This window comes from Phaenicophaeus curvirostris, chromosome 2 (assembly GCF_032191515.1).
Source record: "Phaenicophaeus curvirostris isolate KB17595 chromosome 2, BPBGC_Pcur_1.0, whole genome shotgun sequence".
Lineage (NCBI taxonomy): Eukaryota > Metazoa > Chordata > Aves > Cuculiformes > Cuculidae > Phaenicophaeus > Phaenicophaeus curvirostris.
The window spans coordinates 47,377,764-47,396,083 of NC_091393.1; the positions used below are offsets into that span (position 1 = coordinate 47,377,764).

The following is an 18,320-nucleotide window of genomic DNA, read 5'->3' on the forward strand; positions in this document are numbered from 1 at the left end:
GGGCTCGGGGTACCCACTCTGTTTCAGAAAGAGGAGAACTGCCCTACAGTTGAACATGTTCCATCCAGCCAACCCCAAGAGTCCCATTTTTACAGCCTTATTTTGGAAAATAAGTCTGATAGTCCATAAGTTTGGCCTTCCTCTTTCTTGCATCTAAACATGCACCACACATATTGATGAGTGACGAGTGAAGGAGATATCACCTTTTTATAAGAGAGTGCCACTCTTTTTTTTGCCCTTCAAGTGGCTTGAACAGAGCACCTGGCAAATAGGATGCTCTACAACTATTTCAGTTAACCCTGTGTTAAACCCACATTTAGTAAGTGGTCATGTATGGTCATGCTCCGACTAGAATTTCTGTGGGGTTTTTTGTGTTAAAATAATTTCCAGGGTTACACTGAACTTCTAGCCTGGGTGACAGATTGATGATCTACCTGCACACTACACTCATGTTATTAGCCTGCACTCATTGCTCCCTGTGCAAGGTGTAGCAGCATTTCTGCAAGGCTCAGATTTCTCCTGTCCACCCCTTTCACATGCAGCAGGTTCAACTTCCTCTCCTTGTAAACATGCACTGAAAACAATTAAAAAGCCTTTCACACTCCTCACCCTTCATGTGGTAGCCAAAGAGAAGTTTCTCTTGGAGTGTGTGGGCATCTTTCCCTGGTGAGAACGGTTGATCCTTGTCTGACCTTTCTGATTTACAGACAAGGGTAACTCGAGACAAAGATGGGTGTCAAGTAAATCCCCTTAGCTAATAAATGCCTTGAAACACCTTGGCAAACACCCCTGGAGAAACAGCATGTGCTGTTCTATGATGTGATGCAACAATGATTTGTTGCTCCTACAAAATGTCCTCTCAATTGTGTGAATTTGAATGTGAACATATAGTGGAATTGCAGCTAATCAAACATAATTAATCTGAAACAGAGTAGCAGAAATACTCCTTTTATCTTGTCTAAGTGTTGATGATATAAATACAGAGCACACCAAAATAAAAAAAAATTGACTAAGCAGATGCTTGCTAGTCTGTGAGTTCTTTTATAATGCAAAAATGGCTTTTATCTCTCACTGTTTCTGAGTGCTCATCACTCTGCTGCCTGGGTGCTTTGATAAATGGCAATAAATATATTTAACATATGTTTAGTTAATTAAAAAATCAGTCTACATCATGTAATTTTGAGACAAAAGAGAAATCATGGCAAAATACTACATTTCTAAATATCTGCTGTGTAAATTCTGGACTGTAATTAGCTCTTTGACCACAATCTCCAATAAAGGAAGGGGGGAAAAAAGGAAAAAGTCATTAAAAAAAAGATGAGAGAGCTGAGGATGTGTGATCTGCCCTATGAAGTGTGTGCCATTTTCCTAATGCTGCTCCTTTATCCCTGCAGAACATAATGCATCATGGACTCTGAATAAAGTGAGTGAATTTGTTCCAGAAATGGCCTCATGGGGTGGAGGGAAATGAGCAATATCCTTTCTGTTTTGTGTCCAAAAGAGGCTGATTCAATCTGTAATTTACCAACAGATACACCCCAGCACTGCCTTCACCTTAACCAGCATGAGGGGCAGACCTTGTGTGGAGTATGCTAATTTGCATTGAAATTATAGAGGCGTGGGGGTTACACTGCTTCTGTCCTCATGCTCTCCTGGCTGCAGAAGCCCATGAGTGCAGCCTCAGTACCTCCCTCCTGTTGCAGAGTAGGCAATGGCTAACAGTATGGTCCAGACCACAAACCAGATTTAGAGATGAATAATACAAACTTGTTAAAGATGTTTACTTTATATAAGCAGAGGGGCTCAGTTTTTTTCTTTACACTACAAAAGGCATACGGAGGATAAGAAAGCTAGGCTTTTAAGATACAAGACGGGCATATGGAGAATAAGAAAGCTAGGCTTTTAAGAGATAAGTTTCATGGATGTGAACTCCAAGCAGTGGATGTTGAAGGCTGCATATGAGACACAAATCATAACCTCATGACCCACCCCAGACTGTTTAACTACAATAGATCCTTTGCAGATTCCAACAATCTCTTGATTCTCTGACCCTTGCATTTTCTATATATTATCAATTTTAACTGAAAAATGTATTTTTAGGGGCATAGAAGTGTCTTGAAAGTACTTATCTGTATTTTGAAATACCTTTCTCTCTCCTGGATCTGAGTTTCACTTGCCATGCAAACACATATGTTGGCTTAAATTGCCTCACTGTGGCTTTATCATATGTGGCTTTAACTTGCTGGAGCTGAAAAGGTGTCTCTTCTTTCCCATTTGTTTGGCAGCATTTGTGCTCTTAGTCAAGAAAGAGGGCGGAAAACAAGAGGGGGCCTCAAAGACTTCTTAGATGCAGACATACCTCAGTTTCTGTAACCCTCAAGGAAGTTGGTGTTGTTATCATTAATGTCACATCAGGCCAACACAAATGGAACCAGGAACACACTTACAGCCAGGTCAACAGAAAAGCAGTTTTCAACAGGAGTCCAAGCCTGAATGCATGTCACTGCCTTGGGGGTCATTAAATGTGTGTTTGCAACATCCAGGTAAAAGCTCAAGTGACATTTTCTTCTCTGGGCTGCACCCCTGCTTTTGAACCTCTGTCACCAAAAACAGAATCCAGCCACAAGATGGTCTGCAAGGGAGGGAATAAAGCTGTGAAAATACAGTTAGGCTTACTGCCCTGGCAATGAATGCTTATCTCATGCTGCTCTTCCAGTGAGTAATGTTTAAAATAAATAAATACTGCAGGGGAGTTTCTGTTAGTGCAATTGTTGTGTTGTATTTTTGTTGCAATCTTTTTATCATAACAGCCCAACAGGAGTACAGCGTGTTTGCAAGGCAAGTTTCAGCCAGAGCACAAAAGAACTTTAAGTCTGTTAATAAATAATGGACTCTATGAATGTGGTTTTTGCAATGTGGCTAAAGAACAATAATATGCAAGAGTTGTAAGTGCTCTTGGAAAAAAAAAAAACAACAACAAAAAAAACCACCAAAACAAAATGAAGAGATTTAATTTTTAGTGCCTGGAAATAGCATCCATTTCTCTTCTGGAGAGAGTGGGAACCATGCAAGTGTGCTGGCATCAGCAGCAGTATCTCGGTTGTACAGTGACATACCTTTATGTTCTTCCACTTGTACCGTTCTGCCCAGGTAGTGGTGAAGACACTACGGTTTGCTTATGACATACCTTGAATGTCTTTCTTATATCTGAAAGCTATTATATAGTCAAGGCAGCAGATCCCCAGCGGCACTCAGGCATACTGGCATTTCATAGATTTGAAGGTCTAGAGCTTATCATTATTTTGTGTTTATGACTTAGCAGCAGCAAATGCCTACATCTTAACCTTCCCAATGTAAATATACAATAGACTAGGAAGTAGAAAGATAGCCAGGGGGCCCATAATTCTGCTGTACAAAGCTCAGAGCAGTTCTTAACTTCATTGAAGAGGAGCAGTTAATTTCACTGAATTGAAGAGAGATTAGACTCTTGACCTTAATGGGCAAGACTTCTTCCTAAAGGTACAACTCAGGCCCACAAAGACCATCTGTGATGATATCAGCGCAAACAAACACTGCTATGCCCAGCTTGGGAATTGCATGATGCTGAGCCAAGCATGTCCTCCCACCACTTAATCCACTTGTAAATAAATCATTACAAAGAGTTTGAAAAATGAAACACTTACTTGGTCCAAGACCTATGGAAAATGCGGCAACATAAACAAGCAGACTGGCCAGAGAGAGCCATTTCAGGACAACAGGAACCTCCTCACGTTCCGTGTGAGACCCTGTCATGTCTTTGCCTCCTGACAGGGCAGTCCTGTTGAGTTCTTCTGTCCTGGCAACATGTGGGCTTTGTGCATCAAATGACAATCTTTCTGGTGAAGCCATGCTAGCAAAGAGGTCCTTGAGACTCCCATTGGTGACACCGGTGAGGTTTTCTGGTCTCTGAAGAAAGAAATCCTCTGGAGATTGGCTTCTACAAACTTTGGTGAAATTCACATGTATGTTACGGTTGACTAAGCCCATAGTGACTAATGAGACTGCCATAACAGAAGAGCCAATGCACAGAAAAGTTTTACTTCCAACTTTATCCACAAAAACTGTGGCTGGGACTGTGCTGACCACTTTAACCACTCCAACTCCAGTAGAAGCCAAGCTGGCGGCTTCATTGCTCTGGAACCCAACTGACTTCAAAACAGTCGATGCGTAAAATAAAATGTTAGGTTGCCCAGTCGTTTGCACAAAAAAGACTAGGGTGAGTCCTACCAACATTCGGGCCCTCATGTTGTTTTTTGAACTAAACAGGTCCAAGAAACTATACTGATGTTCATCTTTCAGGGAAGACTTGATCATGGTAAGTTCTTCAGTAGCATCTGCTGTTTGCCGTAGCCTCTCCAGTACTTTTCTTGCAGCTTCATCATTATTTTTCATGACAAGAAACCGAGGACTTGGAGGAAGAAAATACATGGCAATAGCCTGCAGAGCACCTACTGGAATCACAAGGCCAAACATGTACTTCCAGCCATGAGATACACTGGAAAATACATAGTTTGAAATATAGGCAAAGAGAATGCCTATCACTATCATGAGTTCATTTAATGATACGAGGAGGCCTCTTCTGTGCTGTGGGGCAATTTCAGCAATATATACACATGTTGCAATTGACGATAGTGATATGGAAATACCTATGGCAATTCGTCCCACGATAAGTATTCCATACGATTCATAGGGCAGTAAAATTAGACTCCCCAACACAAGTAAAGAAGATGCAACAATAATAGCAAGTCTCCTTCCAAAATGGTCTATCAGGAATCCACCAGTAAGGGATGCAAATAAGGCCCCAAAAAGCAGGGAGCTTACAATGATTTCCTGCTCTTTGCAAGAGAGTGCTAATACGCTGCTCATCTGAAGAAGAGCTCCAGAGATAAGTCCCAACTCATAACCCATCAGAAGCCCACTTACAGCAGCAATGGCAGACGATAGAAAAGTAAATGTTCCACAGCCTGAAATAAGAGAAAAAAACATAAAAACTTGAAAGTGTGACTTCTGCAACATTCTGACAACTAATCATAACTTTTTTTGATATATCAGTCCAAAAAACCTTTTTGTAACTTTTAGGCAAAGCAGTTAGGTGCACACCAGCAAGAGTGCTGTCATAAAAGGCTATTTTTTAAATTTTTAAAAAAATCATATAAACTCCACTTTCATTTTAATGCTCTTGCATTCCTTATCTTCCTCATCCAAAGTCAATAAGGCTTTAATCAGGCCCTAAATAATTAAACCCGCTGCCTCAGAATACCATGGCAAAAGGTAACACTGACAATACAAGCCTTGGTGAGAAAGCAATTCATGCCTTGAGACATTCCCAGTGTTTTTCTTGTACTGAACTCAGGAAGCCTCATCCACCCAACTCATGTACCATGAGCAAGAAAAACAGTAATTTCTCAGCCAAATTGCTTTAATCTTGACCTGAATAAATAAAAAATAAGTTTTTTCTTCCCATTTACTTATTCCTTTGCTTCACCTGAGGATGCCATGAAGGCTGCTGGTACCAGTGTTTTTATTTTGTCAAATGGAAATTTATCCACTGAGTACCAGGCTGAACCAGATAGCTGGGATATTCTAAGGTAATCAATCTTTAAGGTACAAATTCATGAATTTTCTGGGCTGTGCTCATTACTAACCTGAGATCGTTTGGAATAGAAGGATCAAATATTTTGCATAGTTTATGACAGCCACAAAAGGTCAGGAATAAAAAACAGATGGTGAAAACATAAACCAAATGGAGATTATATGCCTTTGAATGTCCACTTTAAAACAAACACCTTTTATACAACCGCGATTCATTGTTTATTGTTTCAAGATAGATTTGACTGATCGTATTCTACTAAATGCGAAGCCTTTTGCACTCTAAACCTCGAGGAATACATCAGTTTGTTATTGTTGATCTTGTTCTTTCTCCCAGCATGATTTTCCTCTCATCATGATGTTGGCTGCCACACAACTAGGAAAAGAGTAAATTGACTTCTGATTTTCTGGTTAGTTGGAGAGATAGAACGTGTCTGAGGAGAAGTAGCTTTTGCAGCATAACAGAGTCTGTATTTCAGTTAATTTTCCTGGAACAAGCCACTTGGCTGGGAAGTATTATATGGTCTAATTGAAAATGATACGTAGACTTCATTTATTTTTAGCTTATTTTTCCATGTCATTAAGGCTCTTTGATCATGTTGACTGCCTGGAGTGCCTTGCCAACAGCTTTTGAGCATGCTGGTGATGTTCTGTCCCATTTGACAGAGGATATTACATTTCTAAAGCAAATCATGAAAAGAGTGGGGAGGAGGGTAGCCCTAGCTGTATGTCTGCACTACTAAAACAAACAGTGCCAGAGCCAAGGCCTGAACCCTGGCACATGGCCATGTATCCCACTAAATTGCTGGCACGGTCCCTGGCATGGGTGTGTCCCATGCCACCTTGGACTCTTCCAAAGATTCCCAGAGGTAATTTGACTCACTCATCATCGCACCCTACAGCCACTCCAGAGGAGGTTGGTTTATTTTGGAGGGTAACAGAGTATAGCTGTGTGAATAAAAGCTGTGCCTCCATAATCAGGGAAGATGCATAAGCCTGTTAAGTCTATAAAGAGAAGTATTGTCTGTTAGCTCTGCTACCTGGCTTTCAGTGTTCTCCATTTGAGCCAAGCAGAACACAAGTGGCAGCAGCCCTGAGGAGCACTCTGACTCTGGGCTTGGGTGGCTGTCAAACCAGAGACAGACAAAAGATGGGCAAAGACTACACGGTTTTATTATGATGGGCTGTAAGGGCACAATGGAAATGGGAGTATTGTGAGAAGTATTTCAGAAGGTGAGCCTGGATGGTAGATTTATTGTGATGGAGGTGGGACAGCTTAAAGAAAATGTCAGAAACATTTTCAAAATTGTCTGGTGATGGAGCAATCTTTTTTCATATTGTGATTGTCCATGCCTGTATTATGTCTAAAGGTTTTTCTTTATGTCTGCAGTATCCAAGATAGTTGCTTTTATTTCGGAGGTTGGTCAACAGGTTAGAGCATTCAACCACACACTGAATGGAAGTACTACTGACTCCAGTTAAGCTCATTTGTGGAGGATGATTGTGCTCCATCCTCCAATGCATGCACATAATATATATTTTATCATTGCAAAACCCAGTTTCTCTCTCCCTTTATATATTTTACTTCTCTGCTCGCTGTATATTACGAGATCTGGAAAATATGTTCTTCCAATGAATCCTGCCTGCAAATAAGGGCTAATAATAACACAGTGAATGAATGAGCTTGGGTATCAGAAGCTACACTGTTAATTTGTTCGCAGTGTTCTTCCCAAACTACTGCTCGGTGCTGATACTTGTACTTTCTTGGATAACTCTGTATTTTACATCACTGGGTGATGTAGATTGAACCTAAGAATTTTCTTTCATTTATATATTATGAAGCCAAAAGGGACCATTGTGGCCATCCAGTCTGACTTTCATGAATAACAAAACATAACCCTTCAGATATATTTCAATGAAATTTCATTTGAACTAGGCAATTTAAGTATTCAGCTTTGACTTAAAAATTGCTAGTGTTTGGAAGACAATTACTTTCATAAGTTGTCCCAATGGTTAATTGCTTTGACTGTAAATTATTCATAAATTATTTCTAGACTTAATTTCTGTAACTTAGGCTTCCACTCATCAGATCCCAGTCTCCATTTGCCTGCACTTAGCTATGTTCACTAAGTACAAAATCATAGCCTGTCACTGAGTCGTCCTGCAGACCTCTCCTCAATAAGATACTTTTAGCCTGTGGAGCTTTACAAGTTTACCAGTTCTTTAAGTATATAAAGCTAGGTTCTCTAACTTTCCTCAGATCATCAATTTCTTCAATAAATTGTGGGCTGGACCCAGCACTCCTGCAGTGTTTGCACAGTGCCAGGAAGTTGACATAATTGTCCTGCCCCTGGTGGACATTTCCCCCTCTATTCATCTGAGGATTGTCACAACAATGTATGTGAGTTTATCTTCTTGTCATTATTCTCCAGGATAACCATCCTCTTTTCTTGACTGTTCTTTCCAATTGAGTCCAATGGGATGAGGTTTAACAAGGCCAAATGCCGGGTCCTGCACTTGGGGCACAACAACCCTGTGCAGTGCTACAGACTAGGAGAAGTCTGGCTAGAAAGCTGCCTGGAGGAGAGGGACCTGGGGGTGTTGGTTGACAGCGACTGAACATGAGCCAGCAGTGTGCCCAGGTGGCCAAGAACGCCAATGGCATCTTGGCTTGTATCAGAAACAGCGTAACCAGCAGGTCCAGGGAGGTTATTCTCCCTCTGTACTCAGCACTGGTGAGACCGCTCCTCGAATCCTGTGTTCATTTCTGGGCCCCTCACCACAAGAAGGATGTTGAGGCTCTGGAATGAGTCCAGAGAAGAGCGACAAAGCTGGTGAAGGGGCTGGAGAACAGGCCTTATGAGGAGCGGCTAAGAGAGCTGGGGTTGTTTAGCCTGGAGAAGAGGAGGCTGAGGGGAGACCTCATTGCTCTCTATAACTACCTGAAAGGAGGTTGTGGAGAGGAGGGTGCTGGCCTCTTCTCCCAAATGACAGGGGACAGGACAAGAGGGAATGGCCTCAAGCTCCGCCAGGGGAGATTTAGGCTGGACATTAGGAAAAAATTTTCACAGAAAGGGTCATCGGGCACAGGCAGAAGCTGCCCAGGGAGGTGGTTGACCTTCTCTGGAGGTGTTTAAGGGATGGGTGGACGAGGTGCTAAGGGGCATGGTTTAGTGTTTGATAGGAATGGTTGGACTCGATGATCTGGTGGGTCTCTTTAACCTGGTTATTCTATGATTCTATGATTCCAAGGCACTGCCTATCCTTTAAACATGGGCTGCCTTCTTGCATACTAACTAGGAATGAAAATCAGTTTTTGTTGTATTAAAACACATAGGATGGGTTTAACTTACCCAACTGAGAGAGATGTACAGCATCTCTAGATTTCCTTTATAAACATGTGTGAAAAATAGGCACTTCTAGATATCTGAAATAGGTCAGAGGCCTATTTCTTTCCATTGCCTATATAAGGAATCTGTGTGGCTTACTCAGATGCAGATGTCTAAAGTCAGCAGAGAGGAACCCCAGACAGCACATTTACTTGCAGTCAGCAAGCCAAGCCATTCAAATTGTGTTCAGACAGTGACACATCCCATTGATTATTCACCTATCACCTTTATCACCCACAAACAATCCATGACTATCTCCTTCCAGGCAACTTAGAAAAAAATAAAAGTAACAGAAGAACAAAACCTGCATTTAAAGCTCTCCAGGATAAACACAACAGTGTGGGCAGTGTCTAATATTGTTACTTTTAATACTGCATGGCTTTTTATTCTTTAAACATTTGACTCAGTTTTGTTCCAGTTTCTAATTTAAAATGACAATGCCAAGTCAAATATCTTGAAGAAATCTGTCAGCAGCACTGTTCTTGCTTTCCTCGGAGCTATGGAAGTGATTATTTACTTTAAACATGAGAGGCTGTACAGGCTGGGTGTGGAGCTTGGACACCTGGGAAGTTGCTAGGGAAGCACTCAAGCACATATATTTCTTGCTTGCCCAAGTACAGCAGCTTGACCAATGTCTTAATGTTTCTTTGGTTTGTTTTCACTAGGTCAATTGTTCTTGTTCATCTATCAGTGACACACACCCACAGTCTTATAGAAACAGCAGTGGACTGTAGCTAAAGCATATCCCTGAATGAAAAGCAGATTCTGATCTGATGCAGAGGGAGACACATTGTCTTTCCGCATTAATAGCAGCATACTCAGCGGTTAACTCAGTGTCACTTGCCCCTCACAGGCACTCTTCTGCTGAGAAATATCTTTGTATCACTATGGAGTTTTCTTGTAACTGGTGTACATGTGACTTTCCTGCTCAGAACTGCCTGCTGAGTTGAACCCTGAGATCTCTGCTTGGTTTTCCTCCATGGTCTTCTTCCAGACAAAATTCCCTCTGAATTCAGCATATGTTTTACTTTAACATTTCCAGATAAAGCATGTTGCAGTAGTTGTACTCACAATCCTTTTAAGTGTCACTTTTTAAGACGCTGCCTGCAGTTCTCAAGCATTCCTTTTTTTTAAAAAAAAAAAAAATCATCTTAAAATGTATATTCCTCTAATTTTTATGAGATGCCTGCAAAATACATGGCAATATGCAGCCCAGGGGAATAAATATTTTAATGATGGCTCCCAGAGAAAGTTATTCTGCCTGCAGCAAACACCTTAGCTAATGAGTGTCTGACTGGTACGTGACAAGTGATTGGAAAGTATATTCTCTAGTTTCCCCATGTAAACAAAATGGTATCTCACAACTGTTGCTCAGGTCAAAAGCAGCACTACTTGGTGCTACTTTGCTGGCAGCGTTTATATTTGGTTCCTGAAAAGGAAACCAAGTGTAGTTGTAGTATAGTATGGTGTACTGATGATTAAAATGGATGGGGCCAAGTCAGTACTTGCCACTGTGCCCTTTTACTTATTTTCAAGCACATATTTGGGAAAATAAAGTCCTTCCAAAGGCAATATATTTGGTCTGTGCACATATTTTATTGGCATTATGGATAAATTATCTGTGCCAGGGAAGATCTACAACTAGTTCAAGCTGGTAGACAACACTCTTCCCCCACTTCATGGGCAGGAGAGCTGTGGGAGAGGTGCCTGGGAGCCTCTTCTAGTTCACGTTGGCAGTCCCATGCTCCAGATTAGTCCAGCCACTAGGATTTCTGTGAAGTGTTTTCTCTTTCCTTTCTCCCAAGACAACATGTGAGGTGTGTACAAAGAACTAGGGGAGAGAAGGGAAAAGACTTCTTTATGTGGCCTGGGCAAATACATCTATTATTACACATGGACACTAAACAGTCTCTCCCAAAATGTTGCTTTCTTCAGTTGATTTTGATTATTCTATGATTCCATGATTTAATCTATAGTGAGAAAAGTCTCATTCTGGACGGAAAGGAAAATATTTTCCTGGAAGTACGTTCTTTAAATCTTTGGGGATCCTTTTCTGTTTAGACATACAGAAGGTGAAATCAAGCCTTGTCAACTCCTGGTTAATAAGCACAGGTTAGAAAATCATGGTGAGTTGAGTGCATTGCCTTTATATTAATTCACAGCATGGAATCTCCCTTTTTCAATAGAACAAGGCATCTACTTTTATTCATGATAAATCTTAAAACTACAGCATATGTATCTGAAGATTTCAAGCCATCTTTAACAACATATTTCTTCTCTATCTGAGTGCTGTCTGACACAAAAAAAGTTTGCCTTTAGAGGGAAGTATTGTTTAAAACTCCAAACTATCTTTAGAGGAGCACATGGTTTTGTAGTATAAATATTTAAAGGTATGTGTAGGGAATTGCTGCATAATTAAAACATGGTTTTGTTTCTTGTAAAAGGTGATTATCCCATTTTCATGCCATTGTTATCCTTGCTGCACCATCACAGTCATCTTCTCTGTCTCATCCAGTTGTCTGGTGTAGAGAGATAGACGTTATCGTGTAGATCTATTCTAATGCTTAAGATTTCTTCAGATCTAGTAGCTGCTCAATAGGTGTATTTCTCTTATTAGCTAGGATACATGAGATCTAACTGTCCATCTAGAAGCCTGGCATGGCATCTAAAATAGTTACCCAGCAAGACACTATGGGATGAAACACATGGTGGCTTTGGGACAAAGTTAGTTGCAAACAGAGATGGAAAATCTCAGAAAGTATAAGATTTATGAAAAAATAGTGTCAGAACCATGTAGGATCATGACCATTTGCCAAATGTGGCTCCTCCCACCCAAGTGCAAAAGGCAACACCAAAATTAATATTTTGTAAATTGAATAAAAAAAGAAGGCAGAAGGAAGCTTAACTGTATCACACATTTTTCACACACCTAATTTCCTGCAATGGTGGGAAGCACTGTATACTTTATACATCATAAAGCCTGATTAATGTATTGTATGAGTAATATTCAAATTTCATTAATAAAATCCCCCTGACACTGATGGAAAGTCAGGGAATGCAGGTTCTGGACTGAACTGTCTAGACCATCTTTCCATCTCTCTTAGTGCTCTGCCATGTATTTTCATTATTTCAAAAGGCAGCCTGACCTTTCATTACATTAAATGGGATTTGGGTTTTGGTTTGTTATTTTCCAATAAGAATCAACAATTTCTTGTAATTCTTAGCTAGTTAATTATAAATTCCTCTGGTTACTGCTTCAGTTTCTGATAGAAAGGCCAAGTGTGTAGTTTGCGTGTACTCTTCTAACCATAGCCCTTGTGCTGTAGTAACTTTGCAGTCTGTTTATAGTAACTGCTGTGCTTCCCTTTGATAACGCTATCCTATAACCATCTGTATTGCTCCCCCCATACCTAAGGTAATGTTAAATATGTCTGCACGCTGACTGGATTTCTGTTCTCGATTATCCTGCTTCCAGTTTATCAGCAGATGTTGCTGGACTGATCATTGTTACACTCCAACAAAGCAATAGTGCCTGTGGTATCTGAACATTCATGGGTTAGTCAGTTCATTCATTCTTAAGTGAAAAAAACTGCTTGTGACACAGTATTTTCTGGGTTACAATGTGTTTTCCTGTTTGGGTACACCTGTTTTGGGGGTGAAATATATCTCAATTGTGGATCATTTTCCTCTTGATCTTATCATCAGTGAAAGAGACCCAATAAGCAAAACCATGCTCTAACTTCAGAAAACTGTCTGGGTAGGAAAGCAGAAGTGAAGAACTATAAAATTCAGCTTCAGGACTCAAAAATCATTTGCAGAATAAATTCTACAACTGATCTTTCAGGGCATCAGCATAGAAATCCCGCTTTTCCTAAAAAGCTAGGAGAGAAAAGACAGGACAGAGTCCCAGTCCCTCCACCCTGTACTTTTCCCCTGCATGAGCAGGTGCAATGCTTGCCTGGCCTCTCTCCACTTCACTGAGAAGTGCTGGATTTCTCCTGAGTGTGCAGAGACCAGAGCACCAATTGTTATCTGAGATGGCAGCGGGTTCTCTGATTTTTCATCTGTCTGATCTTCAAAACCAAAAGGGATTTACAGGATAGACAACACATGCATGGACAATAGGATCGAGGCCTTTTGGGAAAAGTATCACATAAACATTCATTCAAAATTCAAGCCAGCATTCCCCTTCCTTACTCACAATTTCCCCTCTCATACTTTCAGAAATTGAGACAGCGTGCCCTGAGAGTTCTTGGCTTTGCGGGGCTGTTTACGCTGAGTCCCGAGCATTAGCTACGCATGCACGCTGCTTGCCGACTAACAGCTGGCATTCAGACCCTGCCACTATACCTGGTGCAGCCGGGAGCTTGCAGAGGTGGTGGCAGTTGCTGTGGTGGCTGTCCCGGCTGCTCTCATCATCCTCCCCTGCTTTCATCGTCTGGCTCTGCTGGTTAAGGTCCTCTGAGCTCTGCCCCGGTACCATTGCCACCCGCTTTGCACCTTGGGGCAGGGGCACTTCACAGGGCAGAAGTCCTTTGCTGGCCGCCGAGGAAAGCACAGGTTATTTTCCTCATGGCAACAAGTCGCTGAAGCTGACAGAAACCAACTGCAAACCACAAAGTGGTTTGTGAACAACTTTGTTGCTATTTCAGAAGGTTTTGCCCTTTGCAGTGACACAGGCAGTTGCTATTCTTGGGAGCCTATTGCAGGCGAGGGGAGGGCCGTCTGTCGGAAGTATTGCTTTTGCCTTTTAACAAATAGTTGGAGACATCAGACATCCACGCACAGCTCGATGCACATTCCTTACCCATGAGCTTAAAGGGTCTCTCTCTCTCCCTCTCTCTCTTTTCCTCCTCTCTCTGGTGTTCATACACGCGGGTTTTTAAGAGAAGGCACACTAAAAGGGAAGATTTGAAGCGTTTACTGTATCAGCTGAAGTTAGGGCACCAAGCACACACATGAGGCGTCGCTTCATTCTTGGAAATGGAGCAAATTGTGGTGAGAAATAGTGGAGAGGAAAAAAAGCCATGGCACCCCTTTGCAGTCTGCAATGGTAGGACTCAGGATTTTCCATGGCACAGATGCCTGTGTTATTTTACAAGCAAGGCAAGCTACCCTCTCTCCCATGACAAATATTTGTGAGACTGTCTCAGTTATATTAAGTCAAAGTTTTGATTTTGAGAGCTGCTAGGAGCTGCCCCTCTCCTACTGGCTTCAGAGGAAGCAGTGTCCAGAGGCCAGACAGCAGCTGTAGGGAAAAGTACAGATAGCACAGGAAAGCTGCTTACAGTGGCTGCTTGACCCATTCTGGTTCTGGTCCTGGTCTTGGTCCTGATGCGGAAGCTTCCAAGTCCTCTTATCATACCCATGAGGCAAGTTGTCCAAGCTATCCCCAGTGGGAATCGCTGTTGTATAATTTGGCAATGCTGCAGGGTTCTGGTTTGTGCTCTTTTTCATTACTTGCTGTTCTGTGTTGTTTGGTTGGTTTTTTTTTAATACTCTACTGCCTGCAGATAGTGTGGGAGGGAAGGCAGGGATAGCAAGTTGGTAGCTTTTGCAATATTTCCAGGAAGGAGAATTCCTAAACATTTTTTCCTTAAGTAAGGCAGGCATGAGTCATCCTTTATCAGTGTTTGTCTAACAGGAAAATTTGACAAAAGACACTGTAGCTGCCCTGTCTGGCAGCTGCCTCACTGTCAGCTTGAGGTGGAGTGCCAGGGATGCCACAGGGGCTCTGGTTCCAGTGGGTACTTTGCTTTTGGCTGTGCCTTTTTTGTGGATTTAAATGAGTCAGTCTAGCTCTGCACTCATGTGTAACATATTTTCCATGTAAAATGTCCACCTATCAGGTGGTACCTATCAAGGCTGTTAACAATTTCTTGCCACAATATGCAAAAAGTATATGCAAAAAGTAATGCCAACTTTTAAAGAAGTTATTCTGATGATTTTTGAAGAAAATGGGAACCTGTTTAGGCTGGGGAAGGAAAGGAAGTCTTTTCAGAGATTAAACTAATCTGTGACAAGTTCCCCCTGTTGTACTGTGGTGTGTAACTGACCTTCTTAACAGCCCACACCTCATATAACCCACAGCTCTGCTCAAGCTCCTACTTCCTGGGAACTCAGTCAACTCCATAGCTACACACTTGTTCCTTTCTCCCAAATGCCTTTGTATGTACTGGTCCTCAAGAAATCAGAGAACTGCTGAGATGCCTGCAGCAGATTGCTGGGGAGCAAAGCTGTGCTCCCAGAGGTGTGGTGCTGGAGGATGAGCTGGGGTTCACTCCTCCTGCTCACAGCTGCTGCCTGAGGAGGGCTGACCCAGAGGCAGTGATTGCACTGCCTGCTGAGGAGCTGAGAGAAAAAGTGAGTTCAGTCCAATCTTCAGTTGAATGGCAGGTTCAGCTTCACAGAGAATTGATGAGAAGCTCCCTGGGGCTCCAGGCAAGGTCTGGCAGAGACAGGGGATGTTTCTAAGGGAGAATGCCCAGTGGGAAATGAGGCATCCCGAAGACCCTGAACAGATGGTGAGCTTCCCCCATACCATGCTCTTTTTGCACCAGGGTTGTTCAGATATCTTCAGTTTTTAAGTTTGTACATGTGAAGTTACAGAATGTTTCACACAGAAAATCTGCCCTATCCTTAGGTAATCAGGTACACAAGAATTGACTACTTAAGTTCACTATTAGCTTTTGCCATCCAGCTGGCAGGAGGCTGCTTTGCTGAAATAGGGACTGCTGTGCGAAATTATCAAGACAAACTTGCAGCACAGCACTGGTGGGACTTGAAGCATCTGTCGCTCCTTTTGCCATTTGTGAAGAACTTCTGTCTTTGTCCCCTCATTCCCCCAGTTCCACTCAAACCTGATTCTGCAAATCTCTATAAAGGCAGCCTGGATGGGCATCTCCATATTTGTTACACCTGTAGAATGTCCTTCTTCAGCTATGAGAAGAACCAGACTCATCAACTACAGGGTATCACTAATTTTGACAGAAGTGAGTGGTATAATACAAATATAGCTCTTTCTGTTCAATGCTACTTCTCCAACTAACTGTAGTCCTTCAACTGAATATACTGATTATGTATATGTGCTTTAGGATAACACAAAAGCATGTCAGGATCTGCACCCTTCCCTGAACATGCAGCATATTACCCCTAGGAGTTAGGTGATGAATGTTAAGAAAGTATACCTGTGAACTCCATTCTTTTTCTTTTTAACAACCAAACACTAAGCTATTTTAGACAAACAGTGGGATTCCTTTTAATTGTGTTTAAACATGGAGTTCAGGCTACCTACATTAACTGCAGAAGCCAGAGCCTAGACTGATTTTTAAATGTTTACTGACTTGTTTACTCAGAAATCCATCTGACTAATTTTTCTCTTGAAAATAAAGGGCAAATAACCCACTTTCCTCCCCAGCTCTGCCTTTATTTCATGGTATCTATGCCATCTGCAACACAGCGATGGCTTAACTTTGCCCCCTGTTGTAACCTGTGGAGGTAACTGGCTTTCACAGATGGTAAAGCAGCCAGTACACAGCACAAATAATAATGGCCAGAGAAAAAATTAAGAAAGGCATTGTTATTCTGAGGGCTTGCATTTGGGCTTCCCAGAGGGCAATGCAGCCTTGTTGTGCTGAGCTGAGTTTCCTGGGCTTTGACCTATTCCCTTGTCCCGAAGTTACACCTTGTGACAAAAATTCTTAGACCTTAAATATTTTATCCTGAAATATGCTGCTTGGCACAGCATGGCATGGGTATGAGGGAGGTTTTGCAGCATCATCGGTAGCTGGCTGATAGACAGTGAAAAGCCACAGCTCAGCAGGTGCAAGAATCTATTTTCACAGTTCTGGCCGAAAAGTTGAGGCATCAATGTTACGAGTGTTAACTGGCATCCCAGAAAAGGAAGAAACTGGAAAAAAGCCTGTTCCAGACAATGAAAGCAAACAGAGGGGAGGAAAGCAAAGAGCCTTTGTTGGTTGTGTGGCCAAGGTGACCACAAAGGGAACTCACGAAACACAGTGACTGTGAAACCGTTACTGGTGGCCACAGGGTCTTGGTCCCACGGCCCTGTACCCACTCTGTTTCCCAGCAGAAATAAACAGGCAAGCCAGCAAGCAAAACTCCAGTACAGCAGACATGAACGGGATAAGGAGGAAGAAAAAGAAGTGTGCTTTACTACTTTTCAGTTCTCTCTTCTTTTCCTGTTAACTGCCTTGCCTATGTCTGCTGTTAAAACAACCACTTGGCTCACATTGTGTGCCCAAGAGCAAGAGGTGTCAGTCAGAGCAGGGGTGCTGCCGGAGGGTTTGCAAGGTGGGAAAGGGTTGCACCTGCTTTGCCCCACTCACTGCTGCCTGGGTTGGGAGTCCTGGTGCCTGGGTCGGTGGGGAGAAGTGTTCCAGAAGGCTAAAAATCCCAAGTGTCAGGACAGGCAAACTTAAGGACACTCTGATGAGTACAAGCCCTATACAAGGTCCACAACTGTGCTGTTTGAGGCTGGGCAGAAGATCATGCACTTCAGGAGAAAGAATAATGGAAAAGATAAAAAAAAAACAAACCAAAAACAGGAAAGGGACAGGAGACAAGCCAGGCGTATGAGTGTAACATTATCATGAGATTTTCTGGTCAGTTTTCTCTACGTGCAGTTGGCTAGAAATCATCTTTTCTGTTATTTTCTCAATTTCTTGCTTTCCAAACTGACTGAACAGTTTATAATTAGAGGCTTGATTAGGCTGGAAAAAGACGGTACAATATTAACATTAATTTGCTGAATAATCTTCCTGGAAAATCTGTGAGTTTGAGGTGGGTGTTTCTTCTAAAATCTCTGGTCATGATTTGTATTTGTCTGCATTTTCAGTGATTTACTAACTCAACTTTGGGACTGTGGAGAGACAGGAAAGTTGGCATTAGACCAATAGGAATGAATCAAAAGCTGAAGGGCTTTCTGAATCAGTTTTTTTTATGCCATTTTTATCAGAGTTTGAATAAACTCTGTTCCCTGTAGATTTTATGACCCTTAGAAAGAAGACAGTAAAACTCTTCCAATTAATTTATTCTAAGATACAGAAATAAAGCTTTTCAGTAAAACTATGGAGAGGATTTTCTTGACATATCAGCTGAAGTTATGTTGCTTGCATCTGTGATCATTGAGCTTTGCTTTCAGAATTAAGACTTCACTGTTTGCAGAAGGGGATTGTAAGATAGCCAGCATAGGACAACAGGAGGGAGGCTTGGAGAACAAGAGAAGGAAAGAGACATGGAGAGCAAAGAAAGAAATGGAGCAAAAACTCCAAGGAAAATGCA

At 41.9% G+C, this 18,320-nt stretch overlaps 1 protein-coding gene across 1 annotated transcript in view; it reads right to left on the reverse strand.

The window, feature by feature from the left end:
- Positions 1 to 13,698, reverse strand: part of SLC2A12 (solute carrier family 2 member 12) — a 29,465-nt gene extending 15,767 nt beyond the window's left edge. The window contains exons 1-2 of the mRNA XM_069850976.1: positions 13,368 to 13,698; positions 3,684 to 5,003 (exon numbers count right to left, since the gene is read on the reverse strand). Coding sequence (XP_069707077.1) covers positions 3,684 to 5,003; positions 13,368 to 13,500 — 1,453 coding nt within the window. The 5' untranslated portion in view covers positions 13,501 to 13,698. The remainder of the gene's footprint in view (positions 1 to 3,683; positions 5,004 to 13,367) is intronic.
- Positions 13,699 to 18,320: the final 4,622 nt, after the last annotated feature.